The 19,307-nt window shown below is 42.0% G+C and overlaps 1 protein-coding gene across 4 annotated transcripts in view; it reads right to left on the reverse strand.

Annotated features, from left to right (window-relative positions):
- Positions 1-4,157: 4,157 nt before the first annotated feature.
- The window catches only part of GAPVD1 (GTPase activating protein and VPS9 domains 1), a 70,905-nt gene continuing 55,755 nt past the window's right edge, over positions 4,158-19,307 (reverse strand). For all 4 annotated transcript variants that reach the window (XM_032634483.1, XM_032634484.1, XM_032634482.1 and 1 more), the window contains 9 exons: positions 17,067-17,189; positions 15,511-15,640; positions 13,329-13,438; positions 12,494-12,653; positions 11,286-11,473; positions 10,613-10,826; positions 8,336-8,408; positions 6,864-7,061; positions 4,158-4,902 (listed from right to left, as the gene is read on the reverse strand). In XM_032634483.1, the coding sequence (XP_032490374.1) occupies positions 4,762-4,902; positions 6,864-7,061; positions 8,336-8,408; positions 10,613-10,826; positions 11,286-11,473; positions 12,494-12,653; positions 13,329-13,438; positions 15,511-15,640; positions 17,067-17,189 (1,337 nt within the window). In that variant the 3' untranslated portion in view covers positions 4,158-4,761. The remainder of the gene's footprint in view (positions 4,903-6,863; positions 7,062-8,335; positions 8,409-10,612; positions 10,827-11,285; positions 11,474-12,493; positions 12,654-13,328; positions 13,439-15,510; positions 15,641-17,066; positions 17,190-19,307) is intronic.

Genomic DNA, 19,307 nt, shown 5'->3' on the forward strand with positions numbered 1-19,307 from the left:
ATGTGAAAGATGTTTGCTGGATCCCCACAACCAGAGATTTTCCAGCCTCTTCGATCAATTTTTTTAAAAGTCTATGTACTGCATTTTGATACCCTAAGAAGATGGAGTAGGATTCTTCTGGAATGAAACGACTGAAGCAAAAGCTTTTCAATGAATACTTAAATCTCTAGGTAGAAGACACATTACAGCCAGAAGGAGCTTCCGTCCTGATTTCACATATTCCAGGCAGCACTGCAGGGAGGCCTAGCTAAACACCATCACTAGCTCTGCATCCTCTGGGAAAAGCTGCAGAGCCAGCTACTTAGAGTGTTGAGTGGGCACAAATATAACAGGAGTCCAGGTGACACAGGTAATTCCAAGTTGGCAAGAAATGTTGAATTCTATTTTCAGTTCTAGGCAAGTCACAGTATTAAATTTAATACTGAACAGGCTGAATGAAAACTGAGCCCTAATCCAATTTTTAAGTGTTCCCTTCCAAATGAAGTGCAATCAATATGGGGAAAGCGCCTTTCCACCAGCGAGTGGAGTGAGCTTGCCTCCGATACAAGGGCTCCTTGGCTAACAGAAACTCCCCTCAGCTGAGATTAATAAAGGCTTCGTGACCACCGTGATCAGAACTTCTGCGCTCAGAACTAGGGCTGATGACAGCTACCAGATACAGGGGTCAGACGGGAACCGGCTTAAAAGAGTAAACGTTCACCATCTCTTCAGGAACTGCTGGATGATTCTAATTCCTTCCTGTACTGCACTTCACAAATACCCTTAGATGTTCAGATGAAAAAGACAGATGTGAATTCTTGGAGAGCATCAGTAATATCTGAGAAGTCAAAGAAATTTTCAGAAACGCTTCTGAATACAAAATAGATGATGGAAACATAAAACCCAATGAATTCAACTGCTCTCCCTTTTTTAATCAATTTTACACGATATCATACATGAGTAACCACATTAGGAGACATGATGGGTTTCCTGTACATATACAAGATGGTGCAAGCTCGTTAACTGAGGCTTATATAAGGTTTTATCAGTTTCGAGAGGAGGCAGTACAGAGCTATTGAATACAGGTGAAGCACAAGAATACAGTAGACAAGACAGGATATCAACTCAGCAGAGGTGAATTCTTAAGGCGTGCGGCCCCTGCCCACACTGTCTGCCATTAACCAAGCGTAGAGGACTTCCTCTCTCGTGCAGTTAACCTGCGCAGAGCACAGGCCTGTAGGACACACGGCTCCGTGGTGACCCCACAGCTCAACCGCACCCACCTTGATGCTGAAGCAAACTGCATCTTCCTTTCTCCAAGTATTCTCAAGAGTAATAAAGCTATTCCCGGTCACCCTCACTCCTTGGGTAACCTACACTCTAAAATATATTAAATGATTATTAATCTGGCAACATTCTCAAGCATTTTGGCATTCAAAGTATCTCAAATAGCTCATCACTATTCATCTACTCACAGAAAATTCTTTGAGCTTCAAGACTGTTTCTGATTCCCACCCTCCCGCCCCCCAAAGTATGGCCATTACACATAGGATAAACTTACTAGAGTTAAAAGAACTAAAAACAGGGCAGACTTTTCCTTAAGAAATAAAGCAGGAATGGGGAGGGAAGAGAAAGTCTAGGACACACATAAATGGAGGAAGCTGAGTCCACTAACGTTTCTATCACTGCTACGCAATCCATTAACAATTCTGAGCAAGTGTTTCCTACTTTCCTTTTTCACACTCAATCTCATCAGAGAGAGGAAGTGTTACAACTTCACAACATCGACCTTCACTTGGCCCATGTAATTCCCATGGTAGGCAATGGGGAAACGGTGCCGACGGGCACGCAGTCAGCTACAGCTTCTCGTGGCCAGAACGTGGCCTCCTCACGGTCTGGCGCGGGTTTTTGTTCTCTCACTTATGCATCTCAGGAACATGTATGTTGAAAGTCTACATTAAAGGCTTCCAGGACACAACAGGGAAAGAAAAACCATGCATCACATCCACATCTATTTTCGACCCTTCACGAAGCCTAATCCTCTTACAGCGATTTCATATCTGTATAAAAAAGGCTTTCCTAAGCAGGTTTTTAAAAAGAAAAAGCAGGAGAAATCACTAACTGTGGCTGAGATTTGACCTAAAGTAGAGAAAGAAAACAAAATGTTTACTAGATTTAAAAAATAATAATTTTACAAGGACAATCTTCAATCTGTATTTCTATTACTTGTCTCCAGAAGCAGAGTATTAATAAAAAATATAAACTGATTTTTCATTACACAATTCCACAAGATTTCAGTGAACATTTAACATTTATTACCTTTGTAAATTCCATGTAATAATCGGTGGCTACCGAATGTTTCCTATATGTGATTTTATACTTTTGCACAATCCTTCATATAAACTATGTACCGGGAGGAAGTGTGATAAGAAACATCTAAAGAACAACTATTCCTCTTTCCTGAAAGAGCAAAATCAAATTACTCCCTATCTCACACCCCACCACCACCATGCAGAAAGTTACCAATTCCTAAACTCAGAAATCAACACTGTAATAAACGCTGTCATGAAATTAAACCAGTGATGGTCGATGCTGAAGTGGTCCTTACTCCTGACAGGTTTCCAGAGGAAAACAGCTTAGACAGCTGGGCTGTGCTTCTCTGCCACCACATGCCTCAGGTGTAACTCTGATGCCAAATCCCTGGGGTCCTACCCTCAACACTGTCTCAAGCCCAATCTCCAGCCCACTGCAGAGTCCAATCTCCTGCCTCCACAAAATACAAACCCACCACCCCAAACTCACCATCTTCTCTGCCACAGGAAAGAGCCCTGTGCAATGTCCACATCTTCACATTTATTTCCACAGTGACAACATGGACTAGATTTAGTAACCATCATGGGGGAGAGAAATCTCTCATTGACCTATGAGTTAAATCCCAAAACAATGAATTTCAACTATTCCAAGTCTTCTATTGACTTAACATTTATTGAATCAAATGCTAAACTCCCCCTAGGCCTTAGAAATAGTGATACAGACAGTTTGTCAAGTATTTATGATGGGATTTGACTTCTAAGACCTAGACAAGCTTGACAGTTACAGCCCATGAAGTACATGACTCAACAGAGATTTCTTGATCCAACATTCACAGGACATTTTTTTAGTACTACTTTAATTTTGATCTCCCCCTAAAAGGCAGAAACCACATCCTACACTCCTATGCAACTTGTTACCTCAGCATTTTAGAATAAAGGAACAAGAAGAGGTCGAGGCATAAAGAAAACCCAGCTTCTCTAGGAACAACGGAGCACACAGTTCCTGGAGAGAGGGAGGAGACAGCCTCTGTACCCATCTGCTCAAGGCTGTTGGCCACAGTTCCCTTAAAAATGCCTGGAAATGCTGCCAGCAACAAGAGACTCAAAGTAGGGGACCAAGTTTTATAAAAGAAGCTAAACATGTTTAGGAAACATAAAAAGTGTAACCAGTCAGTGATGACCTATGTGCTTGAAGCTTTGGTGGGCTTCCTTGGCCAGTTTCTCAGACACCAAAACCCATTCCTGATTAATTATCAACATACAATCAAACCAAAATACAGAAACGCATACTTTTGTTCAGAAGAGGGAAACAAAGGCACAGAAACCTGCCAAAATAGATTCTTCTTCCCATAAGAATAGTATGGTTGATTAAAATAGTTTATCACTAGTAAAACTTGTATCACTAGAGCGGACAATACAAATTAGTTTTTAATAAAGTGACATTCACTGAATTCCTGGTATGTGCATTCAATGTGAATCATCATCAAAAATATATTACAGTTAAAGGTTTGTAAGGAGTTCTGTTGGGGGTTTCTATACTATATTTAGCATTTCAGATGAGAAGTACCACAAGAACGTATTAGATATCTACTGTTCCTTTGTATGTAATGTATGGCAATTAAAGAGTCTATCTCCTACTGCGGGCTCAAAGACATCCATGGTGAGAAATGTCTAAGTGATGTACTCAGTGATTTCTATACCCTTCATCAAAGGCAGCCCTGTGCATCAAATTCCACACCTAGAAAGTTCAATAAACTGTATTACACTTTAATAAATACTTCTGTGTATTTGTTCGCCTTTTGCTTTTAAGCTCAGCTTAAATTTTGTCAAGGAAACCATTTCACAAGAGGGTACATGACAACCTACTATCAGCAATATTCCTTGTTTATTAGAATCTGAAGATGTCCATATTACATCAAATATAAATATATATTATATTTACATTTACTTCTTAGCTTTTCAATTTAGGTGAGTATATTTATAGATAATGCCACTAATGTCACCACTATTATAATCCTCAGTGCAACTGGTATTTTCCTTCCATTAGATGCATATAAGATTAGACAGCACCTTAAAAGAGGTGTACTATTCTCTCTCTTTTTTTTTTTTTTTTAATGAAAAGAAACAATGGGTATCCATAAACGGAAATCTAGGAATTTTCTAGGAGATTCTGTTTTGTTTTTCAGTATTTCAAAATACCTGAAAAATGTGGTCCCTTTTTGCAGTACTAGTCTCTACTTGGGGACAAGAAATTAATGAAATATGCAACTCAGAAAGGAAAAGAGCCCAAAGAAAAGAGAACCTGCTTGTTAGCTCATTAATCTGTTTAGTAAAGATCTGTTTTAAAAGGTCTCAACACTGTACAATATTATACAAAAACAATCTTCAGCCTTCAAAGCAGCTGGTACATTTTCGAAGAGATCCGTGTGCCCCCCTAACAGTCTGCTGCCTTGGTGGGCCTTGGTCTTGGTTACTTTCGGTCATCGATAGTCTTAATGAATTCCACTGCTGCTGTGAACTGCATCCACCAATAAGACTCCTCTCCAGACAGACAGCTGGCATAAAAGCTACTGATGTACTGAACAGTGGACAGCAAACAGGGTGGATTTGCCTAGAGAAGTGAAAAATAAAAAAGTCAATTACTCAGCTGTATAGCTCTGCAAATATAATTTACAGTAACATCTTCAAATGTTTTTCTGTGGAGAGAGATACTAGTCTTTTTTCCATGTTTCCACTGCAGGGGGCACATGTTCGATCCCTGGTTAGGGAACTAAGATCCCACATCCCACATGCTGCACGGCGCAGCCAAAAAAAAAAAGAAAAAGAGAGAAAGATACCAGTCTTTTTGAAAAAAATCCCCCAAATCCTGTCTGGAACTAATCTGTAAACCCTAGCTACTATGAGTAGCAACAGTACTGGAAAGGCTACTCAGGTTCTAATCCTAGCTGAACTATCTAGAGCTTTCTATCCTAACAAAGCACTTGACCTCCCTGGTCCTTAAAGAGGCTGAACTAATCCCAGTGGATTTACTCAACATCCCAGGATTTCAGAATGTTAGATAAGGAAAGAAATGCTGTAGGCAAATTGAGTTATATCTGGTTAGTTAAGTCCAGCTAGAATCAGCTGCGGGGGGGGGGGGGGGGGGGGGGGGGGACACGACTTAAAAAGAGAGTATGTCCTCTGCTGCAAGAGGTAACACAGAACATTTCCTGCTTTTTCACCTTCATGTGGAGAGAAAGGACACAGTGTATTAAGTTAGGAAGACAGGCTAAGCCCTGCTCCTTCAAAGGAGCTTAAACTGGCTCTGCCTAGAGACTAAATACATCACCTGTGGAAGAGAGCGGAGCAATGGGCAACAGGAAAAGTTATGAAGGCTGATCACACATTGATCCTACAGGTTCTGACTCTGAGATAAGAGTTCAGGTTGCAGAAATACTGCAAACATTAAGAATTAGTAAGCTATATGTCAAACATACTTTAGACAGCAACAGAGGGCTGAGCTGACTGGAACACATGGGTGATGCAGTTATTTGGTGGTTGTGTGCACCCAAACCATATGGTTCCCCACCCCCCGACCAAAATGTTCAAAATAAACCGTTTAAATGTTGCAACTTTAAAGTCAAAAAAAGAAAAGAAATGTCAGTACTTTTAAAAATAATATGGTAGGGCTTCCCTGGTGGCGCAGTGGTTGAGAGTCCGCCTGCCAATGCAGGGGACACAGGTTTGTGCCCCGGTCCGGGAAGATCCCACATGCCGCAAAGCGACTGGGCCCGTGAGCCATGGACGCTGAGCCTGTGCATCCGGAGCCTGTGCTCCGCAACGGGAGAGGCCACAACGGTGAGAAGCCCGCGTACCGCAAAAAAAAAAAAAAAAAAGGTACAATTACAAAATATGAGGCTAAAAGAGGAGAAAGATGATTGGTAAATGTAGTAGTTTATGTGATAAGTACTATGAAGAATTCAATGAGAAAGAAGATGGTAAAAACATGATAAGGGCTTCCCTGGTGGCGCAGTGGTTAAGAACCTGCTTGCCAATGCAGGGGACACAGGCTCAAGCCCTGGTCCGGGAAGATCCCACATGCCTTGGAGCAACTGAGCCTGCATGCCTATAGCCCGTGCTCCGCAACAAGAGAAGCCACCGCAATGAGAAGCCCACGCACTGCAACAAAGAGTAGCCCCCACTCGACACAACTAGAGAAAGCCCACGTGCAGCAACAAAAACCCAACGCAGCCAAAAACAAATAAATAAATTTACTTAAAAAAACAAACATGATAAAAAGAACTTGCCCTCATTCATTCTTTCGTTCAGTAATTATCTACTGAGTTCCAACCAAGACCTTCAGGCACTGCTTTAAAAGCTGAAAACGTTCTAGCAATCTAGTCCTCCCCTCATTTCTTTTGAAAATCCTAACTTCTGGACAGAACAAAACTTGACATTAGATACTTCCTTTCTGGGTAACACAGAGCTTGAAACTTGTAAAAGAGCCAAAGTCTCTAACATCTGGTGACATCTGCACCACCTGACTCAGGACACCAAATAAACTATTCTCACTAACAGTAGTGAGGGACCCACCTTTATCAACACAAAAACCAAAACAGGGACGAAGTCATCTGCTCCTGGGACGGAGTCCTCGTTGGCCAGGCTCAGGAGGTTCATGATCGTGGAGCACATTCTCAGGATGCACTGCACTTTGTCCCGGGGCGTCTTGTAAGCACTTATTGTCCTGATTTCTGACTGTGCAGATGGCCACGGTGCCTCCCGAAGATAAACCTAAGTGAGACAACACAGAGCTAGTTAGACAGATCTTGGATCAAACGGCAACTACATGCAGCGAACAGAGCGACCTCCACATCAGGAGGCCGAAGGGTAAGGCTGTTGCCTTTCCCTTTTTCCAGTAAAACCAAATCGCGATTCCTCCCCGTCCTCCCGCTTAGGAGTGAAGCTTAACTTTTAAACTTTTAAATTATTTGCTTTGCATTTTAAGATAAAACCACCCAGGGGAATTCCCTGGCAGTCCATTGGTTAGGACTCTTTGCTCTCACTGCCACGGGCCTGGGCAGTGAGATCCCTGGTTGGGGAACTAAGATCCCGCAAGTCCCGGGCGTGGCCCCCCACAAAAAAACCACCCAGATATATATTAATAGAGGCATATGATAACGCAGAACCTAGAACTCATAAAATTTCAAACATTTATCTTTCTTAAAGAGCTAGAATGGAACTTATCTCTGTATTGTAGCTGATTCCAAAAGCACAAACAAGCTACTTTTAAGATACTTTAAAAATTAATATGTACCTTTGTTGCCGTAGTTCTAGAAATCGAAGACAATTAAAAATTTTATGCCAATTTATGTTTGGATTTTATTATTATTATTTTTTGGCCACGCCATGCAGCATGCAGGATTTTAGTTTCCTGATCAGGGATGAACCCGTGCCCACTGCATTGGGAGCACAGAGTCTTAACCACTGGACTGCCAGGGAAGTCCCCTTCATGTTTGGATTTTAATAAAACAACCAGAAAACTCGTATACCTAAAATGTTCCTATTTTCAGATTTTGTAAGAGTTGTATGACAGATAAAAATGCTAATATCAATAACTAAAAGGTAATTTTGAGGTCACATTGAGATTCAATTCCCTCTCCTGGACAGTAGTTTTCACACTCTTTGAAGTACCACCGGATCCCTTCTTCATATGGGACCTTCCTGCAGAAACGTGACTATAAAACCATCGGTGCAGAGCACCGCTGCCCCAGAAGGAGCAGAGCTATGGACAGGAAGACCCGCCTGCAGGGGCTGGTGTCAGGGCAGGGGCTCCTCCATGCTGGCCCTCCCTCCTCTCCACTACTAAGGTCCCTTCCCAGGCCAGGGAATTTTAATCCGTGGAAGGACCTTTGAGAACTTTACAGTTAGACCAAGTTGCACCTAGTGCAAGTGGTGTTGTACAACTTATTACATTCTGCTCCCTTGAAAAACTGGTAAGATGCACATGGTATACCAAGCAATTTTTAATTCAATAATACCACCCACACTATATAAACCTGTATTACCTCTGGTATCTGAAGAGCTCTGTGATTTGCAGTCACTACTTTAGACAATCTCTGAATATGTTCATGAAGAACTCTGAAAACCCCAAAAAATACATAAGTAAATATATATTTCAGAAAATAAGGTACACCGATAGTCATAATTGATGTTTTTCAAAACATTTAAAACGTTTTAAACTTACTTCTAGATACAGATTACAAATACAGTTGAGACTATCTCTTAGCTGTAAGTACTCTGTCTTGTCAAAAAAAAAAAATCTCCTATTTAGGATCTGCTTAGAAATGCTGAGTGAGCCAAGGGGATGCAGGGAGAAGAGTAGAGAAGCCCTCCTTTCCTGGACTAGGACAGCATTCCAAGGGAGAAAGCAGAGGAGCCCTTAGCCTAGAAGCTAATTGGACAACTAATTGGTAAATAGGCCAAGAGGAAGTAGAGGGATCAGGGGTCAGAAACCAAAGATCAGAGATGCTTAGACAAGGGACTCTGAGGACACTCCACCTCTCATTTCAGAGATGACAATAACTAGGCTTAAAAAGGAGAAGGGGGCTTCCCTGGTGGTGCAGTGGTTGGGAGTCCGCCTGCCGATGCGGGGGATGCGGGTTCGTGCCCCGGTCCGGGAGGATCCCACGTGCCAGGGGGCGGCTGGGCCCGTGAGCCATGGCCGCTGAGCCTGTGTGACCAGAGCCTGTGCTCCGCGGCAGAGGCCGCGTACCGCAAAAAAAAAAAAAAAAAGGAGAAGGATTTGCCTAAGGCCACACAGTGGTTAGGAGGGAGCAGAGACTAAACCCAGCTTTCCTGACTTCGAGTGTTCTTTCCAGAACACAGGATTAACTCTCCACTCTACAAACCTACAAAAACACCACGGAAGAGAGGGTAGGAAGAACTGCTTCAAAGGTGCTCTTTTCAGTAAGTACAGTTTGAATGTCCCCATTCCTCATCCCACTGTGGAAGCCAAAAACTGGTGCTCTGGAAAGAAAACAGGGCCCATTTGGCAAATTCCACACAGAAACTTGGGGAGGGGTAAAAAGCCTCTGAGACTATGAACAAGCGAGAGAGGCAGGTTGGAATAAGCCTAACCCACCCACAGGAAAGTGAACTTTCTCAAATGTACATACAATATTGTAAAATTTCCATGAAAAAAAAAATCTTATGGAAACAACCAATGCCCCATCCTATTACATGGGCCCTTGAGAGTCGCCCACAGAGAGAGCCCGTGTCACTGCTGGGGGGCACGGTGGCCATCTCAACATGCTTGGGGCAGAAACAGCATCGTAAAGCAGTGGTCAAGAAAATGCAGAAGAGGAAAAAAAAAAGCTAAGTCATCCATAGCCTCATTACCCCAAAATAACCACTGTTATCATTCCAGATTTTTTTTTTCAAGATTAATTTTTTTAGGTTTACTTTTAAGAATAGGCTTTATTGAGATATAATTCATATACCATACAGTTCCAGATATTTTGATTTTCAAATATATAACTTTTCATTCCAAACAAATAATAAGCATATATTATAACAGAAGTCACGCACCGTGCTGGATGCCCTGATGGAGTGATGAATGAAAGCACTATGCTGCTGCTCTCACAGAGGGAACAATCCAGTGGGGGATACAGGCTTTCATCAATCGATCACACAAACCAGTGGCCAGGAACAGGGGCGATTCTGCCCCCAAGGGACATCTGGCAATGTCTGGAGACACCCTTGGTTCTCACACCTGGCAGGGTACTACTGGCCTGTAGCATGTAGAGGCCAGGGATGCTGATAAATGTCCTACAATGCACAGGACAGCCTCCCACTCCAAAGAATTATCTGGCCCAAAATGTCAGTAGTGCCAGCTTGAGAAACCATGCCTCCAACAAATGTAAAACCGCAACTGTGGCAAGTGCTAAAGGAAGGTATTCAGGCCTGAGGGAGGGCTGACAGGGCATTTAACCTAGTCAGAAAGGCCAGGAAACGTTTCCCCGAGGAAGTGATGTCTGAGTGAAGATCTGAAGGATAAGAGTACGTAGAAGAAAGAAGGGAAGAACAGCTGAGACAGAGTAAACAGCAGTGCCTTCCACAAAGGCCGTACCAATTTATACACCCTCCAGCCTGATTCCCCACATCTCTGAAAACAGAGTATTTTCATTCTTTCTGATAACTCTGATAGGTGAAAAAAGGTAACATGTATTTTTTCCTTCACTACTCAGACACTAAGTCTCACGTATAGCTTGTCTAAAATAATGGGGTTGGCTGGTATATTCCTACTTAGTCCAACACAGGCCGTTACACTTAGAAGCACTCACTGGTCACGGAGTATGTCCCCGTCCTGATTAGGGTAGAAGGCAAGTTTGAAGATCCGATTCATCACACTTCGCTCAATGGCGAGCTGGGCATCCTGAAGCTGCTCCTCACTCGCATTCTGCCATATGACATCCTGGGCCATGGCGCCATAAAGGAACTGCAGAAAATCTTCCACCTGAGCAGTTTTATCATCAGCTGCCGTGAGTTTCTGAAAGTCTCCAATGCAAAATAATAATCTTTAAAATACAGTATTTGAATAATTTCAAATAGGAAATTATTAGAATTCTTTTTTTTTTTTGCAGTACGCGGGCCTCTCACTGTTGTGGCCTCTCCCGTTGTGGAGCACAGCCTCCGGACGCGCAGGCTCAGCGGCCATGGCTCACGGGCCCAGCCACTCCGCGGCATGTGGGATCTTCCCGGACCGGGGCACGAGCCCGTGTCCCCTGCATCGGCAGGCGGACTCTCAACCCCTGCGCCACCAGGGAAGCCCTCTCCCAAATTCAATCCAGGATAAACATGGAATTTATTGGTTTGACATCAAGGTTTAATAACTAAGAAATAATTGCTAATTTAAGGAACTTCTCTTAGACAGGTAGGTACTCAAAAAAAGCAGCAAAAGAAAAATTGCCAAATCTTCCCAATAACATACAGCTTAACCTAAAGGTCTCTAGTTACCTTGAATGAATTCCCTGATCTTCTTTTCTTTGCTCTCAAGCAGCAACCTCACACAGACAGTGGTGAAGTATCGATTGGCCACCTCTTTGTCCCGCAAAACCCTTTGCAGTAGCCTTTCCAGGTGAGCCTGCGTGGTCTGCAGTCCTTGTCGACAACGAGTGAGGTAAGCAATATAGGGGGCCCTTTTCCTAAAAGGAAATAGGCTCTGCAGGACATCAGACATACACGGTGCACACTTTCTTCGGAGACTAAGAGTCCTGATTTTCCCTTAAATGAAAAAACTACTCCGAAGACTTTGGTTTTACAAATTAGCATGTCAGGCTGCAGACAACCATCCTGAGGACTAATTATGCTCCAGGTCAAGAAACAGAACCAGATGCAAGGATGTAATGTACAGCACAGGGAACAGAACCAATGTTTTATAACAACTTTAAGTGGAGTATAATCGGTAAAAAAAAGCGAATCACTATGTTGTACACCTGAAACTAATATAACATTGTAAATCAATTAAAAAAAAAGAAAGAAACAGAACTCTTCTGCATGTGTGTCAAGAACATCATCTACTGGGCTGAACACTTAGCCCCTTAATTCCCTAAACATCACTAAGTCCCTTTGCATCGTTGGTCTGCTATTTTGGAGCAGTCTCCATGCTGGTAGAACCTCATACTTAACAGGAAGTTGACTGCTACAATGACTAAAATGACAACAAAATACAGATTAATATACTGCTAGATCATTAAACATACCACTAATTATTTGCTTATAGTCTAAACGTAGCAATCATTAGAGCACCCATTCCCTAAGTCTCTTTACTTCCTAAGCTTCTCAACTACATTTTAATGTCAGCAAGGGACTGGCAACAGACAAAGGGTAGTGATTCCAAGACTTACACCTGCTTCCCTGGTCCAAGGAAGCAGTCTTTTCTATCCCTCTAAAAAAGGGAAATGATATCCTAGTTATCCTGGTGTCCCCTCCGCTAAAGGCGGGGCAAAGCTGAAGTAAAGTGCACTCTGTGTTAGGAAGAGCTGCTCATTTATAACTACATTTCCAGACTAAATAGCCAAATGCATTCTTTGAAAATCTACATCCAGGTAAACATAGCCAAGCACTTTGTGGTGAGCCTAGATTCATTTCTGAAATAAGGACTGAGAAGAAAATACCTGCAGCTGAAAAGAGGTGTATAAGTGAAACATGTGGGGTATAATTACCTATAGTCCTCAGCGATAGAAGCCAGTAGTTTCCTACAAGTCCTGTTATCAAAGCGGCACACACAACGCATTGTTTCTTGAAGTTGAGCCATTAAGTTTTTATCTTGTAAATTAATTGCTTCAGCTATTTGAACTTTTAGGAAGCAGACAATTTCATTGTCTAAATAAAAAAATAAAAATTCTGTTATTGTTGAGAATTTCCACAGGCTTTTCATAAGCTAAAGGTCATCCCTCAGCCTTTGGGATGTCAATTACGCTTGTATCAGTAGAACTAAGCAGTATCAATCAGAGAACATTTTAATGAGCCATCAATAATCAAAGTGCCCTTAACTGATAGCTAATATAAATGTATTACATTGAACAGTACAGAACTGCTGTAGTTTATTTTTTTAATAAATTTATTATTTTATTTATTTATTTTTGGCTATGTTGGGTCTTCGTTGCTGAGTGCGGGCACTCTCTAGTTGTGGTGAGTGGGGGCTACTCTTCATTGCGGTGCTAGGGCTTCTCATTGTGGTGGCTTCTCTTGTTGCGGAGCATGGACTCTAGGTGCGTGGGCTTCAGTAGTTGTGGCTCACGGACTCAGTAGTTGTGGCTCGTGGGCTCTAGAGCACAGGCTCAGTAGTTGTGGCACACGGGCTTAGTTGCTCCGCGGCATGAGGGATCTTCCCGGACCAGGGCTTGAACCCGTGTCCCCTGCACTGGCAGGTGGATTCCTAACCACTGCGCCACCAGGGAAGCCCTGCTGTATAGTTTAAATACAGTTGAATACTGGCAATTCATATGGTTCAACGTATAAATATAGGAAAAAATAAACTATCAGGCAGCAACTTACCTTCTGGGTCTGTATGGTCTGGTAAACCATTCCTTGTTGAATGGGTTAGCACTGGGAAAGCAACAGAATCCGCAGAACAAAGAGCGAGCCTCAGTTTCTTTTTTGCATCTCTGAAGGATGAGTTGAAGATACATTAATTTCTTTGTTCACATATGGTCATATTTCATGAACTATTATCATATTTACTATACAAATCAATAGGCTACCACGTCAGGACTCAAATGTTTCAAGTGGTCATAAATAAAAGATAATTTTCAACTTAACTGACACCTCACTTAAGGAGTGGGCTTTCTAGTTACCTGAGAAGCAAGGCTGCAAAAGTGCTCTGGGCAAGGACCATTCGGTAAAGTCACCAGAATCAAACAAACCCTTTTTGACCTCCTAACATACGCTGAGTTCTACGCTAAGCACTACGAGGACAGTCGAGGCTGGATTACGCCCAGGCTGGGAGGGAGTCAGCAGAAGTCATCAGATCCATCTCACCACCCACATTTAGGAAGCCTTCTACCACATCTCTTGAGGAATGTTGATCCTGCCACAAGACAAGCCGACCCCCGACAAGAAGCCCTTTCTGTTGCCTTGCTGCTTGAAACTCTGTGTTGAGCCAAAACCTGCTTCTTTTCAACTTCCGCCACTGAACCACCTGCCACCACCAGGCAGAGCACCCTTCGGTAAGGCGTCACCCTCCACAGCAGGGCAGCCCTTCATACTGGGAGGGGAATGTAGGGCGTGGACCAGAGCTTCTCCAAAGCGTCCAAGGCTGCCATCCAAAAAAAGGAGTCAAAACATCTCCGAGAACAAGCCAGAGTTTGCTCCTCCTGCAGGATTATCACTTGTCCACCTCATCTGACTAGTTCTGAGTCCTTCCTTATTGGTTTGCTTCCTCTAAAACGAGTAACTTACAAATCAACCCAAACAAATGTAATATTTGCCTACTTTGCAGAGACTCCGAATCTATGTAACAGTAAAGTCATGGCTGGAAAATAAAAATTTAAATCTTTAAAAATTGTGAATCACTGTGTTGTACCCCTGAAACTTATATAATGTTATATATCAACTATATCTCAATAAAAGTAAATAAATAAAATAAAATGATATGCTGCTTAGAGTCTGCTTTAAATTAATTGGGGGAGGAGGTAAACATGAAACAACATGGGCCACGTATTAGTAACTGTTAAGTCTGGGTGACAGGCACATCACTGGACTCTTCCGTTTCTGTACATACTTGAATATTTCTAAAATAAAAAGTTTAAAAACAGAGAAAGAAAGACAGAGGCAAGGTCATAGATAAAAACAGAGAGATGGACGGATGATTAGTGCTTTAAAAGTGATAATCCGTGTCTGGAAAAACACCGGTTCCCTGTGAAACGAAAGCAAATTTTTCAGGTTCCTAAAGTCATTTTCTTTCTCAAGCCCTGTTAGAAATGGAGAGACCTGCACAGGTAATGAGGAGAATGCCAAACTGGGAGGCTTACTGGGGACAGTGGGTCATTCAACAACTCTGCAGTGGACCCTCCTTCTACTTCAGTCCTGCCCTAGCACCTCTCACACACAGAGCTGGGAATTCTGCCCAGGCACAGGCACTGCCACTGTTCCATTTAAATTACTCATGTGGGGCTTCCCTGGTGGCACAGCGGTTAAGAATCCACCTGCCAATGCAGGGGACACGGGTTCAAGCCCTGGTCCGGGAAGATCCCACATGCTGTGGAGCAACTAAGCCCACGTGCCACAACTACTGAGCCTGCACTCTAGAGCCCTCGAGCCACAACTACTTGAAGCCTGTGAGCCTAGAGCCCGTGCTCCGCAACAAGAGAAGCCACCGCAATGAGAAGCCCGCGCACCGCAACGAAGAGTAGCCCCCGCTCGCCGTAACTAGAGAAAGCACACGCGCAGCAACAAAGACCCAACGCAGCCATAAATAAATAAATAAATAAATAAAATTACTTATGTGGCCCCTGTGAGCATATGAGGTTTTCTTGTTTTTGTTTTCAATCCCTGAATTAAAGCCTTTGATGTATGACATCCACAAGGGAAGCAAAGTCTTCTTAGTGAATAGTATTTCATTCTTACCTCTCTGCTTTACACACTTATTAAGTGCCTCAATGAAACACCTGACTTGAAGTGACTGCAATGGTGATGAAAAGCTCAAACCCAAAGGTCCTAAATCCTATAAAAGAAATACCTGTAAGAGAAAGCTGAATCCTGAGGGTGAGCGGCTTGGCTCGCGGAATCTGGGAGATCATCAGCTGAGATGTTTTGCAGGGTTTCGTCACGAGGCGAATCGTGCGCACTTTCACCATCACCCATAACTTCTAAACAAAACCCAGCCCCCCAAAAGGATAAGCAGGTTAATCTGGAACATTCTGGCACTGGTAGGTATTCAGAACAACTCAACAATAAATTAACTTGTGCCTTCCAACAAGAGTTCTTTGAAAGAAAAAGGAAAAAGGAACTTCAAACACTTAACTAAATTATTGATAGCAATGATAATATATCAAAAGAGCAGTTGTTGAAAATAGTTTTACTTCTTATCTGAATCCTAATCTAAAACAATGAAAGTCTTTATTAACTTAATAAGGATAATACTCTGTAATCACGATCACTGAACCACAGAACTAAAAGGGGCCTCAAAAATCATATCAGGGCTTCCCTGGTGGCGCAGTGGTTGAGAGTCCGCCTGCCGATGCGGGGGACACGGGTTCGTGCCCCGGTCCGGGAGGATCCCACATGTCGCGGAGCGGCTGGGCCCGTGAGCCACGGCCGCTAAGCCTACGCATCCGGAGCCTGTGCTCCACAACGGGAGAGGCCACAACAGCGAGAGAGGCCCGCGTACCGCAAAAAAAAAAAAAAATCATTTCACGTAACACCCTCATTTTACAGACATGGAATCCTGCCCAGTCAGAAAACAGCTGGCTGTGAACCCCTTGGCCAGGCTGCACTGAGGTCTCCGGACCTCATTACCAGGGCTGCTCCCACTGCCTGAGAATGAGCTGGGTACGAACTCACAAGTGCAGCCAGGACAGACCTGTGGTTCCCACAGTTGTTTTTATGTTTTTAATGAATCAATTTAGTTAATACATGCATGTATAAAATCAAAAGAAATAAAAGTTCCTTAGTGTAATAAAGATACTGTGTCTACGTAGAAAAAATATCTTTATTCTTAGGAGATAGTTTCAAATGCCTCAGGAAAAAAAAAATATAGAAAATGTGGCAAAATGTCAACAATTGATAAGTCTAGGCAGATGGAATATAGACCTTCACTGTACTATTCCTTCAACTTCTTTGTTATTTTAAAACTTTGCAAAAACAAAAAAAAAGGTGTAGGATGGGACTTCCCTGGTCGTCCGGTGGGTAAGACTCTGGGAGGCCAGATTCGATCCCTGGTTGGGGAACTAGATCCCGCATGCTGCAACTAAGAGACCGTATGCCGCAACTCAGAAGTCCACGTGCTGCAACAAAGATCCCTTGTGCCGTGACTAAGACCCGGCACAACCAAAATAAATATAAATTTTTTTTTAAATGTAGGAAGTTCTCCTCTCAGGCTCCCTATGAATCCCGCCCTGAGTCAACTCACTTTATCAGAGATTCTTCCAGAGATACTCTAATTTATCTTGGGAATTGTACCATATTTTTCTGACAACTCTTCAAAAGCAGCTATTACAAGGTTACTTTTAATTCAGACCACCTTTATCACTGTGAAACGAAGGTTACTATTCCATTCTTTATCACGATTATCACCTGCACTTTCGTAGTTTGCCAGTGCTCCTTCACTGGGACTGGTTCGTTTAATGGCATTCCTGTATTTGTCCAGAATATCCTCAGCAACCTGAGTTTGTGCACTGAGTCTAGGGCTCGGGTCATCTGAAGGGGAAAGGAGAGGGAGAGAATTAGCTCCCCTTGATTTTCACCCACTCTGATGTTAGTACGACACCAGTAGCATAATCCCAAAGGCGGATTAGGAGGTAAGACTTAAAAAGAGCACATATCTCAATGTTATAAGAGGCACCATGCAGCTGCCTACTCATCCCATTTCTAGGTCTGAGAGCCTTGCCAAAGCACGAAATTGGGAGGATTACTCCACTTTCTCATCATCGTCAGAATTCTGCACGACAGTGTCAAAAAGTTCAGTGCAGACTGAATGGATGACGGGTTTCTAAAGTGTTTACACTCAAATCACTGTTATTATCAATTCATGCTACCAGAACTTCCAACACTGCACTTTTATATGCAGACTTCATTTATTCAGACATCTCTATGCTAAAGGAGGAAAAAAAGTACTCCAAATTCAAATTAAAGCCTTTTAAATAATACTTTTAAAATGTCTTCCTCCACTCTTCCTTCATGAATTTCTCTCACTACACCACATTTGGAAACTTCAGATATTCATATTCTATCTTACTAAATCTCACTATGACAGTACAGCTGCTGGATTTAGAGCACTTCTGTACGTGCAATGGTGTCAGAGGCACTCCTAGAGAATCTAGACACTGTTGAGGAGTGCTGGAATTGTACCTGGGGTGCACAGAGAAAAAGTTTATAACAATCACAGGTGCAGCACTGGTTACTGACTGGCCCACTATCCGGGCAGCAAAATCAGCACATCAAAATGTTTTCTTGGAGTCAGATGGCAGAGTCACTAATTAACAGTTAACAAAGCAAAGAAGTGCTACAGATCTATGGGACAAAATATAGTTCCATAGTGAAATGCAAACTCCTGAGACAGATCTAGGCCAAGCAGGTAATGTCTACATTCTGGTAGAATCCCATTTGTTAAAAAGTCTTAAAACAGATAAAAATCACTAGAATTTATATATGTGTACGTGTTAATAGCAGCTAATATTAACAGCAGATAACATTTATTGAGCATGTACCACATGCCAGGAACTGTGCTAAACACCTTATATGAATGATCTCAATTAATCATCGCAACAACCCTACATGGAGGTACTACTATCACCCCCATTTTTAAGAAGAAGAAATCAAGGTAGAAGAGGTTAAGTAGTATGCTCATAGGCTCTTCTTTTGTTTCCATGAAAAAAATAGTGTTCATGTCTCCGTAAAATTGTGGTAAACTGTAGGGAGAAACGATTTCCAAAATAATATAATCTTTCTGCTACAATGATGTTTGAATGCATGATAATAGAGTCCTAATAAAATCTGATCTTCTTCAAAATGTAAACTGATGAAACCTTTATCATTACAAAATCTTTTTCTTGCTATTGGTTTTGAGTGCTGTTGAGGGCTCTAAAAATCGGTTAAACATACTGAAAGCAATAACGTTGTTTATAACTTTTATTTCTGTAACACCGTTCTTAAAAATTTTATCTGAGGACAATTAAAATAGACAAAAAATGTTATATATACAAAGCTGTGAACAGTATTTTCATAGTAAAAAAAAATGGATACAATTTAAATATCAAAAAGCAAGAGAATGTTCACACCGCAATAAAATAATGACAGATGATCTCAGAGCCAATAAAAATTATTAAAAAACCAACTATGTCAAGCAGAAATTGGGACAGGGTTTATGAAATAACATGTGGTAAAAGAATACAAAGTTACATACACACTCTGATTTCGTCATGAAAAGCCACGTATAGATAAGGAAAGATTGGGAGAGAACATGAAAAAAAGAAAATTAAGGCGGCGAGATTATGGACAGACTGTTAAGAAATTCCCTCTCATAACATTTTAAAAAATTGACTTAGTGATACTTTTCTTTTGGTCATTAATTAGGAGTGGGTAGAAATTTCTGCACCAGTAGGGAAGCTAAACTGCTTGACTCAAACACAAACAAAGTGAAATATTTTATGGAAAAAAACTTACTCTACCTAGCTTACAGTTTAGGCACCAAGGACTAAGAAAAATGTATTGCCTAAAGACATGAGTAAAAAAATAATTTATAACTTCTCCAAAGTTATTAATTCAACATTTTGAAAACCTGAGATTTTATTAAGAGCATTCTACTCTGTGAATGGT

This window comes from Phocoena sinus, chromosome 6, assembly GCF_008692025.1.
Source record: "Phocoena sinus isolate mPhoSin1 chromosome 6, mPhoSin1.pri, whole genome shotgun sequence".
Taxonomy (NCBI): Eukaryota; Metazoa; Chordata; class Mammalia; order Artiodactyla; family Phocoenidae; genus Phocoena; species Phocoena sinus.